This window comes from Bos taurus, chromosome 7 (genome assembly GCF_002263795.3).
Source record: "Bos taurus isolate L1 Dominette 01449 registration number 42190680 breed Hereford chromosome 7, ARS-UCD2.0, whole genome shotgun sequence".
Classification (NCBI taxonomy): Eukaryota; Metazoa; Chordata; class Mammalia; order Artiodactyla; family Bovidae; genus Bos; species Bos taurus.
In genome coordinates this window covers 67843600-67864987 of record NC_037334.1, presented here as the reverse complement: position 1 = coordinate 67864987, position 21388 = coordinate 67843600, and the positions used below count along the sequence as shown (strand labels likewise).

Genomic DNA, 21388 nt, shown 5'->3' with positions numbered 1-21388 from the left:
GTATGTTAGATTCTACTATGAAATATGCATCCAGACTCCAATCTCCCAAGAGCTTGTGCAGTCTGATGACTCAAAAAGACAAACTTCTCATTAAGCTGAAAATGAAATTGCCTAAACTTCTCGTTCCACACCATATGGTTGAATCCCAGATGACAGGAAGCTCATTTCTGCAACACACTAGGCTCATTTCACTGAGTAGGATGTGAGACTTGTGGGGTGGTCATTTCCTCATCTTTTTAGCACTGGTAGCAGCAGTGGTATTTATTATGATGCTTCCTTTTGAGATTTTTACACACACACACACACACAAACAAATGCTTCTGATGATGGAGAGAGATTTATCCTAAATCATTGTGCAAGTGAAATATCACCAGCATAAGAAACAACAGCAGCAAAATTATCCACCTGCCTTCAAGCAATCAAATACTACAATCATCTTCCAACCCTTATGTCACGATGGAGGAAAGGAGTTCTTAAATAATACCATCAGATAATTTCATATACAAAGATGAAACCACAGTGTTTGGACGTCTAAAGTATCTTTGCAAAGTCAGATTTTAAAGCAACGGGGTGACTCATGAAGGTTCAGAGACTAACACGGAGTGCCAAACACCATTTTTATGAAATGACTGTGGCATCAGATGTCAGCACGTTTTTTCCTGGGTAAATACTTTAGAGCTGAAATAGCAAAATACTCTTGAATAAAAAAATAACCTAAAGTTTCTGTGTTGTTTTTTTTCCCCCCACAAGAACTTCGAACTAACATAGAAAGTGCTATTTTTATGAATAATGGAAAAATTGTCATTTAAGAGTTGGCAAAGATGCTAGAGCTATATTTATGTATAGTCATGTGCACTGAGGATAGTGTTCATAGGCAAGAGTTTGAACAACAGTCACACCACTTACTGGTACTGATCTTGGTAAGTTTCTTCACCTTAGTTCACTCACCTAAACATGGGACCAGTTTGACAAGGCAGCAAATATACTGCTTTAATGAGAAGCAGTCTGCATTGAAATACCTGTATGTGAATCCTATGGCTCACCCCTTCCAACAGTTCAGCTCCATCCTCTGTAAAATGAGGGTAATAAGAAGGGTGCCTGCCGCAAAAGGTGCTGGTAAGGTCTAAAGGTAATCATGCACACAAAGTGTGGTACTTGGATCATAGCAAGTGGTCAGTAGACTTTACTCTTTAAAGGCTATCTACTTAAAGGGCTTTATAAATAAGTTCTAAGAGGCCTCCCAACAGCAAGGGGGTGGGGAATGATGAAGCTACACAACTTAACCTTTAAACCTTAAAAGCCCCATCCACAGCCCAGAGCAGTGCTCTTCTTTTACATATTTTATTGATTGGGGTTTGGTATGAAATTTTATTTTTAAAAGTCTCTGTTGCTAAATTAAAAAAAAAAAAAAAAAACTGCTTGAAACTTCTGCTCTAGACAACTCTCATTTTACGGACAGGAGAGAAGCAAAGCCCTGAAAGATGAAAGCAGTTGTTCCAGATTACATCCCAGCGAGCACCTGATAAGTGATTAGACCACCCCTGGCTCACTGCCTCTGTACCTGGCCCTCCCATGCCATTGAGCTCTGTCAGGATGGCCATGGCCACCTTCTGACTCTGCTGAGCCTGAGGCTGGTTGGAACGATGCTAAAGTTTTGAAACTGGCAGTGGGAAGCAAAATGGGATCAGTTAGAGTGAAGGGGAAGTAAGGGGGTAAATACAAGTGGGAGAGTAGAGGTGTGAGGGGGTGTATGTTTTTGTGTGCTCGTGTATGTGTGTTATTATACTAGGCACTCAAGATCTACTCAGTTTGAGAGCTTGGTAGAATATCTAGTTGAAAAAGACCTAGAACTCAGGGAAGATGCTGGGTCTGGGGATGGAAACTTAAGAGTCATCCAGCAAGAAAGTTAGCTGTGAATGTATATTATACCAGAGAGATAGACAGACAGACCAAACTGATGGGCTGAGGGTGGGGGTGATGATGAGGAGAACACAGAGCTAATGGAGAAGAAAGATGCAACTTCTTTCAATAACTTAAATTATTGTTATTTTTACTTGAGCTTGTTGTTTGTTGAAACAACAAACAACAAGCTCAAGTAAAAATAACATAATAATTTAAGATAATAACAGCTAGTACTTAGTGATCACTTACTATTTTTTTAGCCACCTTACCAACAAATTTACATAGATTATTTCACTCAATCCTTCCAATCTCAGAAGGTAGATACTTCTATTACCCCCACTTTATAGGTGAGCAAAACAGGCACAGAGAAGTTAGATACCTTGCTTTAGGTTCACACAGCTAGTAAAGGATAGAGATAGGATTAAAATGATGGGTTAATTCCAGAGTCTGAACTTTTAACTGGTATGTTTCAGTAACTCTTAGGGAGCAAGAGAAGGAAAAGCAGGATTAGTATTAATAGCAGCATGAGTATTAACACCAGTACCTATAGCTACCACTGGATGAACACCATTTTGTGTTTGGCACTGTGATAAGTGTGTATAACATGATCAAACATGATCCGATTGAACCCTAGGGAGAACTTGAGAAGGCAGATGTTCTTAGCTCGATTGAGAAGAAAAAGAAACTGGCTCAGTGATGTTGTTAATTTGTCTAAAGTCACACAGTTAGTAGGTGACAGGGCAGGAATGAAGAGCCAGGTTAGCTTTAGGAATGGAATTCTTAACACACCCTGCTAGACTGTTTCAGTGCACAGTCAAATTCAATGATTTCAACAGTGGAACCCAAAAAGAAACTCCTGCAAATGTTTTTACATATAAATTCTTGGGTCCTTCCACCATGACTTACTAATTTAGTAGGTCACAGTTGGCTCCATGAACCTCAACTTTTCAGAAGCTTCTGAAATGATTCTTAATTTATAGCCTGGTTTGTTGATCATGATGACAATGTATACAAGTCTTGACTGCTTCTTGTAGGACTGTCAATCTGTGAGGATTAGTGCACTTCTTGATATGAGCACACATCCCCACTGGAAGTTTGGTGTTGGCAGACATGCCATGAAGACTCACGATTCGAGAAATTTTTAAGGTGAGAGCTGGGAGGTTCCTCTTCCCTCTTTTATGACAGTAAAATTACCTTTATAGGTAACTGGCCTAAATCACTCTTCTAGACACCATTTCACTGTGCCTCTAAAATATACACAGTAGCATCAAACCAGTTCAATGACTGAAGTTTCCTTACCTAAAACTCGTAATCTCTCGGCTCCTACTACCACTTCATTGTTATCTGCAGAGAAGAGCAATTTTCCAGAAACCGTCTTTACCTCAAACTTTTTGCCATAAGCTTCCACGGCTTTTGGCCCTAGAAGAGGGAGAGAGAGAATACATTAGTCCCACTACATTCAATTTCAAAGAGCTTTTCGCAGAACATACACATCTGACAAGATTGTATTGGACTTTAATGTAAGTGGATTGGTTTTCAGAAGTCAGCCGTGACAACCAGCCTCGTGACTCTAGCCATGTCTTGTCAATTACTTTTAATCATACGCTCTCCGGCTGATTTTAAAAACCATCAGCTCCTTCCTCCAAACTAATGCTTGAATGAGATTTCCCTCAGCTAACCACCAAATTACTGTCAAATATTGTAGATTTTGGCTTGTCTTTATGAAAGCACAGAACACTCACCACCTCTTGGACTGGCATTTCTTTGGCCAGCCCAATTGCTGGAACTGGCCAAAGACATGCCAATTCTTCAAGAGGTGGTGAGTGTTCTCTGCTTTCATAAAAGGGCATCTTTAAATTCAGCTGAAATCTGTCTCATTCTTTACCCTTGACCCACTGGCTGTTTTTGACACCAGACAAGTATATAACTCATCTTCTAGCAGAAGAGGCTATAATATATTGTAATTGTCTTGAAAGCTATTGAATCTTTCATGCTGGAATTTCACTCAATAAAAAATAACTTTTAGAGGGCTTATCTATAACAACAGATGCTATGCTTGAAGCTGGGGCTATAGTAGTGGTGAAAGGAAGACAAAGTCCCTGATCCCTCAGCACTTACCTGCCAATATACATTAAAACATGTATTAGTAAATCAAACAGAAAACCACTGAGAGTTTTAGGTACTGCTACTGCTGCTGCTGCTGCTGCTAAGTCGCTTCAGTCGTGTCTGACTCTGTGTGACCCCATAGACGGCAGCCCACCAGGCTTCCCCATCCATGGGATTCTCCAGGCAAGAACACTGGAGTGGGTTGCCATTTCCTTCTCCAATGCATGAAAGGAAAAGTGAGAGTGAAGTCGCTCAGTTGTGTCCAACTCTTAGCAACCCCATGGACTGCAGCCTACCAGGCTCCTCCATCCATGGGATTTTCCAGGCAAGAGTACTGGAGTGGGTTGCCATTGCCTTCTCCTTAGGTACTACAGAAAAATTAGAATAGGTTAGTGTGTTAGAATTCTTAAAGAAATGGAGCTACCTAAATACCAGAAGTTCAGAAGGTTCCAAAAAGTTCGACCGCAGAAATGCATCAGGATAACCTAGGGGTATAATCATCCTCAGTGATCCTACCTGAGATCAAAAAGGAATTTATCTTTTGGTCTGGAAATTCATATAGAAAAAAATTTGAGGGTAGAGCCCAGAAAGCTTATATTTTCCTCAAAACTGCCCAGGGGATTCTGATACAATTCTCCCTTAGTATCTGTGGGGACTGGGTCCAGGATACCATTGGATACGGAAATCCATGGATGCTCTCAAGTCCCTCATATAAAACAGTGTGATATTTACATATAACCTATACATATTCTCCTGCATGCTTTAAATGATTGAATTATTTAGGATACCTAATACAATGTACGCTGTGTAAATAGCTGCAAATAAAATATCAATGCTATGTAAACAGTTGCCAGCATGGGGGCATATTCAAGTTTTGCTTTTTGGGTCTTTCTGGAATTTTTTTCTCCCAAATATTTCTAGTTGTAGTTGGTGAATACAAGAATGCAGAACTCCTGGATGTGGAGGACCAACTGCATAGCATTTTTCTTTCTAGTCATTTTTTCAAGACAGTGTCACTTATTAGTAAAAAGTAGTAATGAAAGGGCCTTCAATGCCTTCCATGTAAAGATCACTAGGAATACACTTGGAGTTGAACAAATTGGATTTTTAGCTCATGGCCATAAGAGAGAACACACACCATGGGAAACTGTGGAGTTTCTCATCAAGAAGAAAGAACTTATAGGATCTTGCCCTTTATGGTAGGTTATGTGAGGGAAGGGTTTTAGGAAGTAGGGTTTTGTTCTGGATTAGATAGTGTCAGGAACTGACAGTAAATTTATGATTAGCATTTTAGTAAATCTTATCTAGAGGACAGAGGACCAGAACAATGCTAAAACTGTAATAGATAAACAGCAGTCACTCATATTAGAGGGGGATAGAGCATAGTCTGGTCATTCTTGTGGTTTGGAAAAACGTTTCTATTTTTAATCTGTGTTCAGACATGATCACAGTTGTGTTTGCTTTTTGTTTTGTCTCTATCTTTCATGGTCACCAAGTGGCCTTGTCCGATGCTGATGTTCTGTGAAATTCTGTTCACACAGAACACCAAAGCTTGGCTGATAGAGCCGGGTCGGCCCCCGGATGTCTGGTGTCTGCCCCTCTACTCTTTGGCAAGACTATCACACTATCAGAGGACCATCAAAAGGTAGAAATTATGTCCCAACTTTCTCATTTTCTGGTAACATGACTTTGGGAAAATCATTTGATCTTTCTGAACATCATTTTCTTTATCTTCAAAACTGTGCTACTACCATCGCTTCTATCTACTTCAAAGAAAGGTTAAAATGACTGACTTATACTGTGTTTATACAAAGAACTCTGTAGGTACAAAAGAGCTGTGAAACGTAGGGGGACTGCTTTTATGATCACCACCACTGGAGTCATGACCACAGCCATTTTTCTAACGTAATGCTCTCAATACACTGAAATAAATGAGGGTGACCGTCTCTGAGTGAACTTCCCTCTTTCCCATCATTATGTCAATTCAGCTGGACCTCTGACAAAACGAAGGACATTGGAGAGGCTCTTTAACGTGTGGGGGATTGAAACAGCTGACAGAGCACACATTTCCAAATGGCATGGGACTAAGACGTCTTCTCTGACTGCCATCATGCTGGATGTGAGAATGTGTGTGCTAAGTCATTTCAGTTGTGTCTGACTCTTTTGTGACCCTAAGGACTGTTAACCCGCCAGGTTCCTCTGTCCATGGGATTCTCCAGGCAAGAACACAGGACAGTGTTGCCATACCCTCCTCCCGGGGATCTTCCCAACCCAGGGACTGGACCTCCATCTCCTGTGTCTCCTGCATTGGCAGGCGGGTTCTTTACCACTAGTTCCACCTGGGAAGCAAACGACAGCAAAGCCAAGGGCTCCCTCAAGGTCACCAAGTGAGCTAATGGTAGATCTGCATCTGGAACTGCGGCCTCAGAATCGTTCCATGGCAGAAAAGGCGTGTTTATTTGTCTGGAAAGGGAAAGGAGGCTGGTGCGATGAGAAGAGGAGCTCTTGAGGATGCGAGGTTTTAGGAAGCTAGAGTCAAGGATGAGAGAGGCTTGTAAGGACAGACGCGTTCAATGAGGGTTTGGGATTAGGCTGCTTAAGGATGGCTAAGATGCAGCTATCTTCTTGGTCACAGCAAAACTTTCAGTAAAACCTGTATTACTTAGGAATTCTTTGAGGATGTTACTTTTTCTTTTTAGGGTGAAGACTGCAGATAAGGAGGTCTAGTGATAATGAATGAATGAATGAATGATCTCAGCATGGGCACAGGGTGAGTGCAATTTGCCCAATCTGGATTGATTCAGATATGGTGTAATGACTTGGGAACACAAACGCCTGGACTGTGTTTTCAAGGACTTGGGCAAGACCACGAGACATACTCCCAAGGAGTCAAGAACACTGGCCTGTGTGTAAGCTGAGTCTTCTCTGAACCTATTAACGGTGTGTGAGATGCAAGTGCATGTACTGAAGAGATGACAGCCAACAGAGAACACAAGACAATTAAGTTATTTTGTTTTTCAGGCCTTCTCAGAATACAAAATGGACTTTATCTGGGGCCAGAATCATTTGGGTATATAAAGCTCAGTAGTTGGTGTTTTAGCCAAAACCCCACAGAGAGACCACTGGCTCCATGGTGCAGATGGCTTGTTCTGTTGTTGATTTCACCTGGGGCTGCCAAACCTCCGTGGATGTCGGCGAAATCTTAAAAAAAAAAAAAGAATTCTACAGAGAAAAGTAAATGGAGCTGGAGACCGCTCAGGAGGTCTCCTGGCAAACTCACTGTTCTTCTCTGGGATGGAAAAGATCACTATTTGTAACCTGAAACTCATTTTCAGTTAATCCCTTTCTGCTGACAGTGGCCTATGCGTGAAGCACCTCCTCAATTCACCTCCTCCATCAGGGCACGCCAGCCGTGTCCCAGTGCTGCCACGGCCACCTGGAAGCTGGAAGGACCTGGGGCCTTGAAGTCTCATTTCTTTCCTCATCCCCTTCATTCCGGGGCCTTTTCCCACTCTGGTGAGATGCTGTGTCAGAGTTCTACAACTTTCCTCTCTGCAGGTCAGAGGGTTCCCCCTTTGCACCTACTACCAAGGCAGTACTAAACCAGCAGAGGCATGAGTCAAATATGTGTTTTGTGATCTCGCCTGGGAGCCTAACCATCATTTAGAACATTGTTTCTTGTGAAAAGATCATCTGAATTGCCAACACTAGAATTTCTTCTGGGCTTTTGAGACAGTCATTAGGTAATAAGCAGGAGAACTCTTGAATCCTCAGGATTGTCTTAGTAAACCTGGCTGCTGGGGCAGCTGGTAGCATTTGCTGTCAGGTAAGCACACCGTAAAGTATAACAGGCCTTAGGAGGTATTTTCTCCTGGACCTGCTCTGTGCTTTCCCCCACGTGTATCAGTGTAAAAGGAGAACCCTGAAGAAAAACCTTAGGGAGTCTGTGCTTGGCTATCTATGTTGGAGATTCTACTTAGACATATGCACTATCCACTCTAGAAGGCATCTTGAAAGGTTGCTACCAGCTGGTGTTAGGCTGGCTTTTGGCCCATCTCATTTGATATTACCTTGTGCCCTACCTTAAGAAGTAAACAGGGGTCTCTGCTCTGGGGTCTGCCCTGAGCAGAGGAGACGAAAGAAGATGGGGAGGAGAGAGGGACAAGTGAGAGAACAATGGGAGAGGAAAAGGAGAGAGAGAAAGGGGAGGGAGGAGGAGGAAGAAAGAAGGAAATAGAGAAAGAGGGAAGAGGAGGGAGGAAATGGGGGAGGCAGAGGGAGACCAGGGAGAAGGAGAGATAGGGAGGGAGAATGGGGTGAAGGGGAGAAAAGAGGGGAGCTGGAAGAGAAGTAAAAAGTGGGGATGGGGGGAGGGGTGGGGAAGGAGAGGGAGAGAGACTGACTCTTCCTAACAGTCATGCATCCAATTCCAGCTTTATCAAAACAAAATCTCTCAAGTCAACCAAATCTCCCACTGCAAATAAATGGCAAATGATCAATAGGCTAAATAAGTTCCTTTTGAACGCGGGAATCTGGGAGCTGGAGGTCGGATTTATTTCCCTCCTGGAGGCAATTTTCACACATGCTGCTTAAATCATTGCTTACTGAAGCTATTTATTTAATTATTTAGCATCGTGACTGCGGGCCAGATGTTAGAGAAGCCAGGCCACTGAGCCGGGCGCCGGCTGGAGAGCTTGTTGTTTATGGATTTCGGGCTCTGCCACAGCAGCTCCTCCAGTGGGAGCTGGTCCAAGTCACCTACTGGCTGACTGCGTCCCTCCAGACACCCACATCCTGCAGCGGGAGGGTGAGGCACACACCCCCACCCCGCCCCAGTGAGAGTCTGGGCACAAAGGCACCTGCCTCCCTGTGGCATGTTGATGAGTGGAGCTCCAGATGTTTCAGTCCCAGTTATCTGTCAGGACATTCAGGCAACTGGCTTCTCAAAATGTCCATCTGTATACCTCTCTCTCAGCCCTGAAGCCAAACAAATGGCATCTTCTGTCTGGAAGTCTAACAATGCCATTCAGACATAGTCCCTTTCCCCCATCCACTGTGGGGGTGCACAGAGGATCCTGTTTACTGATGTTCATAACCTACAGAGGGGGTAATACCACCCAACACATTATGTGACCATGAGACCCGTGTTCATCATTAGAGTCGTTATTGTGAATAACCTATTCTTGTTTAAATTTCAGGACTATGCAGCTTAAACCCCACTGAGTGCTTTCCGTGGCTGTGAGAAGCAGATCTGCTCTATTAAAAGGAACCACAGAAACATATTCAGGGTGGGGGAGGAATACAGCTGCATCTCGCAATGGAGCTAGGTTCAAAGTCAGCATGTAGGGCAAATATGGCACGGATTCAAACTATCACTACAAATCCCTTTTACAGTCCATAAAGTATGATGTGCATGGTTTTGTATATGCTGTGCTATCTCCCAATTAATCCAACACAGCCAGCTTTTCCTGCGGCACTGGAGGAGAGAGCCTCCCTGTGGCTGAGCACCAGCTGAAGCAGCTGGCTGGTGTTTAGGGGCCATGCTACATGAAAAATTGTTTATTCTTCCTCCCTACCCCCTAAATGAGTATCATCAGATTTGCATAAGTTAAATGTGTGTATAGAATGAGCCTCTACCCTTGAGTAGCATCATGGAACACATGCTTTGTTCTCTTTTCTGAGGCTGTAAAATGTGTGAGCAGACGTTCCTTCTTAGATCCATCACACTGTGCTTAATTCACCCTTCCATTCAATGCTTTCTGAGTGCTTAGCCCGAACCAGGCACTACTGAGTTCTTTCTTTTCTTACCTGTTATCAGCTGAGTTAGTACTTTAGTCTGTTCATTGAGGATGTTCACTGTAACATTTCTGGCAGATTTGAAGTATAGGGCATTACCCTGTAATAAGAAAATAAGAGAAACACATGAAAATAGCAGATTTCTTTTTTTTTTTCCCCATTATAGGTTCTTATAAGATATTGAATAAAGATCCCTGAAGGAAATGGCAAGCCACTCCAGTGTTCTTGCCTGGAGAATCCCAGGGACAGGGGAGCCTGGTGGGCTGCCATCTCTGGGGTCACACAGAGTTGGATACGACTGAAGTGACTTAGCAGCACAACTTAGCAGCACTATAAAATAGATCCAGTTTTTTATTTTACAGATGGTGACAAAAGATTTCTAAATAACTGTAGTCCCAACTCTCCAAGGGCTGAACTGATCTTTGTTATTTTTTTTATTTTTTGCTGTTTAGTTGCTAAGTTGTGTCTGACTCTTTGCAATCCCATAGACTATAATCCGCCAGGCTCATCTGTCCATGGGATTTCCCAGGCAAGAATATTGGAGTGGGTTGCCATTCCCCTCTTCAGAGGATCTTCCCAACCCAGGGATAGAACCTGCATCCCCTGCCCAGCAGGCAGATTCTTTACCACTGAACCACCTGGGAAATAAAATTCTAATTGATGTATCTTTATTTGAAAATCCTAGCTGTTTAGTTATCCCCACATATATGATTATTAATTGGCATTCAGCCAAAATGGATTTTCCCCAGAGAGACACACAGATAGACAGATATACTCAAAAGAGATTTCATATACACATACACACCCAAATTTGTTGAATCCAAGACAGAGCCCTTTAGCTCTTGCTGTAGATGGTAGTTAGCTCTGGTACACGGGATGATCAGGAATGTTGATAGTCTCCTAATTTCACCCTCTCTAGTTCACCATTTTCTCCAAAGGAATCACGCAGAGCCCTTAGTGGAGAGTAAATGCTTGTGTGAAATACACTAGGTCTACCCCTCCAGCAGGTCCACCAGCTGTGAGAATCCAGGTGCTCTGCGGGAGGATGGTATGCTTTTTGTAGAGATGTTTACCACATGTGGACACACAACCCAGGAGATCCAGCATCTCCAAGAAGACCTCTGCCTCCCCTTTTTTCCTTTTCTTTATCCAGATTTTTTTTTCTTCCAGGCATCCTCTACCTTCAATCCATCTCCCTTTTATCAAAAAGGGCACCTGATTCCTCTTCCACATGGTGGCAGACATTTCTGAGAATGACTCAGAACAAACACTGGCTTGCTTGTTCTATAAAGGTCCTGATAATAAATATTTTTGGCTTTGTGGGACATACTGTCTCCATGTTAACTACTCATATCTGCTGTTTTTGTGAAAACGAGTCATAGACAATACATAGACAAATGGGTATGGCTGTATTCCAATAAAACTTTCTTCATGGACCAAGACAATTGAATTTCATATAATTTTAAACAATATAATCTTACCATGTCATAAAATGTTATTCTTCTCCCCCCTCCCCTTTTAAAAATACTAAAAACTATTGATTCTTGGGTTGGGAAGATCCCTTGGAGAAGGAAGTGGCAATCCACTCCAGTATGCTTGCCTGGAAAATCCCATGGTAGGCTACAGCCCATGGGGTCACAAGGTGTCGGACACGACTGAGCGACTAAACCACCACCACCACCAAAAACTATTTCCGTCCACTGGCCGTTTGAGAACAGGCAGACATAGGCCATAGTTTGTCAGCCCTCAACTTAGATGTTCTTTGCTTGGAATAAACTAAAGCTATAAATCAAAGGATGAATCTCTGACAGAATATGTCAGTAACCAGATAGTTGTTATTAGAAAAGAGAATGTGGATAGTCATCCTCATCTTTTCAAACCCTTGTTGCCACATGGCATCTGCCTAAAAATTTAGTAAAGCCACTATGGATTCAGTCTCAAATACAGAGAAACCACTGTGCCATGAATTGTGAGGAAAATGAAGATGGGAAAGACCCCCTTCAGCTTCAAAGTCTTACGTTCCGATGGGGACAGTGACACAGCACACACACCTACACGACCAGGCAGGGGACGGCAAGGGTGATTAGAGAGTATAAAACGGTGTGCTGAGACTTTCCTGAAGCGTGAGGCTATTCCTGGCTTAAGGATGCGCAGAGAGAAGCAAAGGGGGTAGTCATGTGTGAGCTGAATTTCCCAAGGTAGGATAGGATTTTCCCAAGTTGGAACAAAAAAACAAGAAAGATTATGGACTCTCTCATCTCTTTTTCCTTCTAAAACTGGCGATTCGTGGGCCCAGCCCAGTGCCTGGAGATGGTGAAGAGGCAGGGGTGTGCTGACTGCAGCTCAGGTCAAGGTCTGAGTTGTTTCCACAAGAGGCGGGGTCGGGGGCGGGGGGCGGCCACCACCCAGGCATTGTCCACACTCTGATGGTTAGAGCCATGATCCTCTCACCCAAGGTTAACTGCTAAAACGGATGGACGACTCACTCAAGCCCTGAGGAACCAGCTACCCTTGAGTGAGAGCTCTTGTCCTAGTGTTGAGGGAGGAGAGAACTGCCACATCCAGGCAACCACTGAGTCACTGACCCCCACCCTCCATTAATGGCTTAAAATTAAAATTTTGCCTGGTGAATGAATATTTTTTTTGTTCTGTTTTTTAATTGGAACAGGGAAGAAGAAATACACTGAATCTAAAGTTGACATAGTTCTTTTTTCCCCTGTCCATTAGAAGACAAATCTTAACCAAAAATTGTTTATTTTTGCCATTGCTTCTGGCAGTGCTTAACTCTTCTACGGAAAAGTTAAAAAGTAAGCTTTTTAAGTTCAAGCAGTGTGAGAATTCAGAACTTGGAAACTGCAAGGGGGATATAGGTTTCCAGAAGTTAATGTACTTAACTCTTCATATATTGAGCAACCTGACACTGCAGAGAGAGGGGTGACCTGGAATCAGAGAACTGGATAAGCTCCATAGTCACTGACCAGTGTGTGATTCTGAGCAACTTAATTGCTCTGTGGTTCATTCTCTGCAAAACTGATAGCAACAGCAGCAGCTGGGGCTGACATAACTGAGCCCTCTCTATGAGCCAAGCACACAGTAGAAGCCCTGGAGTCAAGCTACCTAGTTTCCAATCTCTACCACATTCCAGTTGGCTGACTGAGAGAGTTAAGGGTTCTAAGTTTCAAGTTTCTTGATATGTGATGTCACATGTATTATTATTATTAAACTACAGGGTGGACAGGGCAGTTTAGTGACAGAAGCAGGAGGAGGAGGGGGTTGGGGGAGCAAGAAAGAATGGAGGGTGGGGAAGACGACCTTTCTTTGTATATCCTCATCCTTACAATCCACCTGTGAACTAAGTTTTGGGTATCTTCTATGTCCACTATTCTGTTTCCAGATTTCAAAGGATCCCCCTATAGCTGCAAGTTTTTCACTATTGTCTTTCAAATGCCAGTATTTTCAAATGTACCTGCCTGTCCTTAATATTCACCAAATTCTATTGAGGAGAAAAAAAAAAAATCTCCTAACAGCTTTGATCAAAGTTTACAGCGAGAGATAAACTACAGCCAGCCATTCCCTTTTATTGCTGTGTCAAAATATAATACCTTAGCATTAATTGATCTGTTGTGCTAACACGCTGGCAAACAGTCTTTGCTACATCAGGATTTAAACAAAAAGCCTCATTCTAGCCTGGGACACCTTGCTGTGATCTTCCCAAATACCTGATAACAGAAAGGTTGCTGGGAAAATAGCAGGAACCACCAGCTAACAAACTCTGAAGTGCCTCCCCTGACAGCTGGGTCAGTGCCATCATATTTGTTCTCTGGGTTGGCTGGCTGAGGTTAAACCAGGGAAAAGCAGCCAAGAAAAGCACCCCTGGGGTCTCTGCGGTATCAGAATGAGTAGGGGAAACACTTCCATGTCTGAGGAGACACTAAATTCTGCCCACTTAGCTGCTTCTATTTCCTGTCTCCCTCCCACTCCCCACTGTAGCCCCTGGGCCTGGGGAGGTTAATTTCTGCTGCAGGACAGCCTGCTCTGGGGCCAGTGAATTTCCCTAACTAACCTCAAGGCAACCATCCAAGGACAAGGGGCTTATGGGAGACCAGGGGGAGGCTTAGCCTCACCTACTGGAAAGGAGTTTGGCAGACCCAAAACTGCTGTGGATTATCAGCAAGTCAGTCAGTGGCCAATCAGCCCAGATTCTCCTGGACACAGGCTGAGCTGTATGGGACATGAGGAAGAAAGCACGTAAAATCTCCCCCACTTCCGGACAGCAGGAGAGTCCACATCAGGACTCTCCTCAAACAACTAAAGCCTGCAGCATTTGGATGGATAAGAACCCCCATTAATTTGCTTCTCTAGAGCACAACAAGCAGAACAGAATCACACCTTTTCTTGATGACTCAAAACCACTCAATAAACATTATTTGTCCTACAATGTTTTCCAGGGGTTACTGTACGCAGGTAGCTATTTGAACACTTAATGGCTCCATCATGCTGACATTTTGAAATTACCTGTTCTTATATGAAGACAGTCTATATAAACATCAAATACTCCAAAGCTTATATTGAAGAGCAGTGGTTCACATCTCTTTCAATCTGCCAGGATTCTCCTTCAGGTACTTCCCTCTCTGTGGCCCAAAATATGCTCTGTGCTCTCTCTGATTGGCTTTAGATGTTAGCCGCTGAATTTCTGCAATGGTATGAACTCTTGCATATAATTTTGGTCAAATCAATATTCAGAATCTATTTTATTAAGGTTATGTGTATACTGCCCACAGGTAAATGAAATCAAGCTCTTTAATTACATTTCCTTTTCCTTTCTGGCCCACTGTTTTTTTCTTTTCATAGAATAGATAAATGTTTCATGTAAAAAATGCTTTTTTTCCCTTCCAATGTTGAATCCTTTTTCTTTAGGTTCTATTTTCCAGGAAATAACCTCAGCTTTAAAGGTCCAATATTTCTGCTGATTAAAAAAAAAAAAAATTCTACTACCATACCTGTAATTTTCAAAAGCTTTTTCTTATTCTTTGAACCTTTCTTTTATATCATCCCTTCTTTGATTGACACACTATCCTTTCTTTGGGGCTTCCCTGGTGGCTCAGATGGTAAAGAATTTGCCTGCAATGCAGGAGACCTGGGTTCTATCCCTGGGTTGGGAGCATTCCCTGGAGAAGGGAACACTGGCCTCCCACTCCAGTATTCTTGCCTGGAAAATTCCATGAACAGAGGAACCTGGCCAGCTACAGCCCATAGGGTCACAAAGAGTTGGACACTGACTGAGTGACTAACACTTTCATTCTCTCTTACAGGGGAATAAAAAAGCTCTTTGGAAGCTCTGTGTTTCTGGAAGGGCAGACCCTGCCATAGTGTACTGTAGTGGTGAATTGGCTAATTCAATGGAGAACCTCCAAATGTCAGTATCTGTGGGCAGTCAGTACCTGTGGGCTAGTTTCATCAAAGAGGGATTGTCTAAATTCCTGCCAGGCAGGTGGTAGATATAACCTTGGAAATCAGTTCTGATGTTAGAGGGGGAGAGGGCTGGATATGTTACTATTCATTGGACAGACTTTCCTTCAAACATGTTTTCAGCATTCGTTCTGTCTAACAACCAGAGCCTAGAGTTATTCTGGTTTAACTTTTATTTTTTATTTATTTATTTAAAAAATTTTTATTTTATTTTTTAACTTTACAATATTGTATTGGTTTTGCCATATATCAAAATGAATCCGCCACAGGTATACCTGTGTTCCCCATCCTGAACCCTCCCTACCTCCTCCCTCCCCATACCATCCTTCTCGGTCGTCCCAGTGCACCAGCCCCAAGCATCCAGTATTGTGCATTGAACCTGGACTGGCGACTCATTTCATATATGATATTATACATGTTTCAATGCCATTCTCCCAAATCATCCCACCCTCTCCCTCTCCCACAGAGTCCACAAGACTGTTTTATACATCAGTGTCTCTTTTGCTGTCTCGTACACAGGGTTATTGTTACCATCTTTCTAAATTCCATATATATGCATTAGTATACTGTATTGGTGTTTTTCTTTCTGACTCACTTCACTCTGTATAATAGGCTCCAGTTTCATCCACCTCATTAGAACTGATTCAAATGTATTTTTTAATGGCTGAGTAATACTCCATTGTGTATATGTACCACAGCTTTCTTATCCATTCGACTGCTGGTGAACATCTAGGTTGCTTCCATGTCCTGGCTATTATAAACAGTGCTGCGATGAACATTGGGGTACACGTGCCTCTTTCAATTCTGGTTTCCTCAGTGTGTATGCCCAGCAGTGGGATTGCTGGGTCATAAGGCAGTTCTATTTCCAGTTTTTTAAGGAATCTCCACACTGTTCTCCATAGTGGCTGTACTAGTTTGCATTCCCACCAACAGTGTAAGAGGGTTCCCCTTTCTCCACACCCTCTCTAGCATTTATTGCTTGTAGACCAGAAACTATAAAACTCCTAGAGGAGAACATAGGCAAAACACTCTCCAACATACATCACAACAGGATCCTCTATGATCCACCTCCCAGAATATTGGAAATAAAAGCAAAAATAAACAAATGGGACCTAATTAAACTTAAAAGCTTCTGCACAACAAAGGAAATTATAAGCAAGGTGGAAAAACAGCCTTCAGAATGGGAGAGAATAATAGCAAATGAGGCAACTGACAAACAACTAATCTCAAAAATATACAAGCAACTCCTACAGCTCAATTCCAGAAAAATAAATGACCCAATCAAAAAATGGGCCAAAGAACTAAATAGACATTTCTCCAAAGAAGACATACAGATGGCTAACAAACACATGAAAAGATGCTCAACATCACTCATTATCAGAGAAATGCAAATCAAAACCACTATGAGGTACCATTTCACGCCAGTCAGAATGACTGCGATCTAACTTTTATTTTTAATTGAAAGACAGTAAATTTACAATGTTGTGTTAGTTTCTGGAATATAGCAAAGTGATTCAGTTTTCTATATATATATATTCTTTTTCATATTCTTTTATTCATTATAGTTTATTACAAAATATTGAATATAATTTCCTGTGCTATACAGTAGGACCTTGTTGTTTATTAAGACAATGGCACCCCACTCCAGTACTCTTGCCTGGAAAATCCCATGGACGGAGGAGCCTGGTAGGCTGCAGTCCATGGGGTCGCTAAGAGTCAGATACGACTGAGCGACTTCACTTTCACTTTTCACTTTCATGCATTGGAGAAGGAAATGGCAACCCCCTCCAGTGTTCTTGCCTGGAGAATCCCAGGGATGGAGGAGCCTGGTGGGCTGCCATCTATGGGGTCACACAGGGTCAGACATACTGAAGCGACTTAGCAGCAGCAGCAGCAGTATGTATCTGCTAATCTCAAACTCCTAGTTTATCCCTCCTTTCTCTCCCCTTTGGTAACCACAAGTTTTTTTTTTTTTTCCTCCTATGTCTGGAAGTCTGTTGAAGTTAATTTGCATCATATTTTAGATTTCACATATAAGGGATATCATATGGCGTGTATTTGTCTTTTGCTGACTTACTTCATTTAGTATAATAATCTCGAGGTCCAAACACGTTGCTATAGATGACATTATTTCACTGTGTAAATGACTGAGTAGTATTCCACTGTGTACATGTACCACATCTTTATCCATTCATCTGTCATTGACATTTAGACTGCTTCCATGTCTTGGCTTTGTGAATAGTGCTGCTATGAACACTGGGGTGCATGTATCATTTGAATTGGAGTTTTTCTTTGTAGGCAGCATATTGTTATACAATCTGCCACTCTATGTCTTTTGATTGGAGTAGCTAGCCCATGGACATTTAAGGTAATTATTGAGAGGTATGTATTTAATGCCATTTACAATCCTCTTTTCTAGTTGATTTTGTATTTTTCCTTTGTTCCTTTCTTTCTGTTTTTCCTTTTGTGGCTTGATGGTTTTCTTTGGAATTATGCTTGAGTTCTCTTCCTTTTGGTTTTTGTAAATCTACTGAATGTTTCCTCATTTGTGATTACCCTGTTTTCAAGTACGTTAAACCACTATTATATTTACTTGCTTTAGACTGGTGATCATATGGGTGGTCATATAGGTGCAAACAAATCCTAAAAAACTCTTCATTTTCTTACTCCCCTCCCCAGCGTTTTATGATTTTGATCTCATTTACAACTTCATATGTATCCTTTTGCTCTTCATTGCAGTTATCATCACTTTCACACACACACAAATTTACTCTATGTACTGGCTTAAGTGGTTTATTTTCCAATTGTGATTTTTCTCCTTCCTATATATTCTTGCCTCTCTTCTATTTAGAGAAGACTTTTTAATCCTTCTGGATGGCTTAACATTCTAGATAAAAATCCTCCTATCTTCTGCTAGGCTGGAGAGGTTACTTCCTAGCTGGGTCAATTGGGGGTGGGAGCTGGGTATAGTTGCTGAGTTCAGTTGGTCTTTATGCAGATTTTCCAACCAGTGCCTTTTGTCAGCCTCACTCCAGAGTGCATCATGGCTACTGTGGACTCTGGGCACTGCACCTCAAGTGCTTTGTGGAAAAGTAACCCTGTTCTACTGATTCTGGACAGTGACTCTCAAGTCTTCAGGGATATCTAGCTCCTGAGATTTTCCAGGCTCTGTATCATGGATCCTCTTCCTTGATTTATTTATTTTCTTTCACTTCATGTTTGTAGATTCCAGCTCTGCCTGGTCAGCCCCGTCTCCCTGACTGTCTATCATCCCTTTCCATTTTTCTTCCTCTCTCGGTGACAATGTAAGCTTACTCCTTTTTAGTTTTGTCCTCTTACTGTCTCTTTGAGTGAGGTTTCTGAATGAACCAGAGGCTTATCATTTCTCACTGCTATCAGTCTATCTCTAGGGCCACTTCTTACTTCTGCTTTCTTACGTGGAAAAAGCAGGTTAAACTGCATAAGTCAAGAGCAAATGGTGTCTAGTCCAGGACCCAGGAACTTCTCTTAAGCATCTTATGTATACTGAGAGTCTAAAACATACTATATACTGTCCTTGGCCCAGGACAACAGGAAGGGAGAAGCTCCTTGTCCATCAGGAAATGGAAAATAACCATGACAATAATGCAGCATCCCTTCCATTGAGATCTATGCTGTCCAGGTATGAAGGGCACAGATTTTAATATTTGCTTTTGATGCCAGTTGCGTAACACAGTCTGTTCTGAAGTTATTTATCTTCATAATCCTACCTGGTAGTGTGTTTTCTTTGCTCTCGGAGGAACTAACAATGTGATCTGGGAATGCAGATAAACAGAGAAAACCCCAAGAAAGCACATAAAGAATTTCCACATTCAGGGAAGGTTTTCAACTCTCAGTGTGAATGAGGTTCAGAGAAGGAAGGGATCAGTGTGGCTGGCATCCTGCAGCATCTTCCCAGAGGAGAACTGGGCTGGCTTCTGCCTTATCTGCCTAACAAAACGGCACAGCAGTTTACAATAGCAGAGCTTCCACCTAATGCTGACTAAGAACACAGGGGAGCCTGGTCTGTGGAGTAATGGTTCAGAGTGCAAGCTCTGGAGTCAGATTTGGGCTTGAATCCTAACTCTTTTTTTAACTGTGTAGCACTGGGTAAATCCTTTTTGAGACTCACTTTTTCTATTTATGAAATGAAGTTAAAGGCTACCTAATGCCTCTGATATTAGGATTAAAAAAGATAGTATATGCCAAGGGCCTAGCACAGCAGCTATCAAAATGGTACGTAAACTATAACAAAGAAAACGGACAAAACCTACAGAAAGAAGTTTTCTTAGAAAACAGCCAATTTAAGGACAGGGGCAAGAAATATGAAAGATGAGCCTGGAACATCTTACAGGGTCAGAAGAAAGGAAGTGCTCAAAAACAAACAAAACCCAGAAAAACACCCCACAATTATGGGGGACTGTGTCAAAGGAACACAAGAGACAAACTGAAAAAGCTCCCAATGGCCAAGCTGTGAAGCCCAATGTGAACAACTAAATAAATATTGCAGCATTTAATTATTACCCAAGGCATAAGAAAATAAATATCTGTGAGTCCAGTTCTGATATAAATAAATGATTAAAGAAATAAATGGAGAAAAAAAAAAAACCAACTCTCCTATGTAGAATTCCAAACATTTTTCAGTTAATTCTCTGCTCCTTAAAGACAGATATACTTAGTGACTTTCTTTAGAAGAGCACAGCATGGAAGAGGGGACAGAAACGTCACAGAGGAGAAATCTGACAAACACCATTTCATAGAGGGGATCAAGGTCAGCTTCAACAGTGGTAAGTCATGTTGAAATGAGGGATGCTTTTCCTTGGGATACTTTCCAAATAGGAAAAGGATTTGGAAAGGGATACTTTCAAATAGGAAAAGGAGTATTTCAAGGCTTTATATTGTCACCCTGCTTATTTAACTTATATGCAGAGTACATCATGAGAAATGCTGGGCTGGAAGAAGCACAAGCTGGAATCAAGAGTGCCTGGAGAAATATCAATAACCTCAGATATGCAGATGACACCACCCTTATGGCAGAAAGTGAAGAAGAACTAAAGAGCCTCTTGATGAAAGTGAAAGAGAGAGTGAAAAAGTTGGTTTAAAGCTCAACATTCAGAAAACTGAGATCATGGCATCTGGTCCCATTACTTCACGGCAAATAGATGGGGAAACAGTGGCTGACTTTATTTTTTTGGGCTCCAAAATCACTGCAGATGGTGATTGCAGCCATGAAATTAAAAGACTCTTACTCCTTTGAAGGAAAGTTATGACCAACATAGATAGCATATTCAAAAGCAGAGACATTACTTTGTCCACAAAGGTCTCTCTAGTCAAGGCTATGGTTTTTCCAGTAGTCATGTATGGATGTGAGAGTTGGACTATAAAGAAAGCTGAGCGCTGAAGAATTGATGCTTTGAACTGCGGTGTTGGAGAAGAGAAGATTCTCGAGAGTCCATTGGACTGCAAGGAGATCCAACCAGTCTATCCTAAAGGAGATCAGTCCTTGGTATTCACTGGAAGAACTGATGTCGAAGCTGAAACTCAAATACTTTGGCCACCTGACGCAAAGAGCTGACTCATTTGAAAAGATCATGATGTTGGGAGGGGCTGGGGGCAGGAGGAGAAGGGGATGACAGAGGATGAGATGGTTGGATGGCATCACTGACTCAACGGACATGAGTTTGGGTAGACTCCAGGAGTTGGTGATGGACAGGGAGGCCTGGCATGCTGTGGTTCATTGGGTTGCAAAGAGTTGGAGACTGAGTGACTGAACTGAACTGAACTTACCTTGGTAGTCTTCCTCTTCAAAACCCATTCTCCTCATCTGATCATGAGAAAAACATCAGAGAAATATTAACTGAGAATCATTTTGCAAACACCTGAGCAGTACTCTTCAAAATGGTAAGGGCACTGAAACCAAGGAAAGTCTGAGAAACTGCCATAGCCATATAGAATCTAAAGAAGCATGACAAACAAAATGTGGTATCCAGGATAAGAATCTTGGATATAAACAGGACATTACATAAAACAAAGGATATCTGAAAAAATGATTTATTTTAATCTAGTAACAATGTATCAATATTGGTTCATTAACTGT

At 42.0% G+C, this 21388-nt stretch overlaps 1 protein-coding gene across 7 annotated transcripts in view; it reads right to left on the bottom strand.

Annotated features, from left to right (window-relative positions):
- The window catches only part of SGCD (sarcoglycan delta), a 1117349-nt gene that overhangs the window by 159864 nt on the left and 936097 nt on the right, over positions 1–21388 (bottom strand). For all 7 annotated transcript variants that reach the window (XM_059888161.1, XM_024994220.2, XM_059888159.1 and 4 more), the window contains 2 exons: positions 9817–9904; positions 3202–3321 (listed from right to left, as the gene is read on the bottom strand). In XM_059888161.1, the coding sequence (XP_059744144.1) occupies positions 3202–3321; positions 9817–9904 (208 nt within the window). The remainder of the gene's footprint in view (positions 1–3201; positions 3322–9816; positions 9905–21388) is intronic.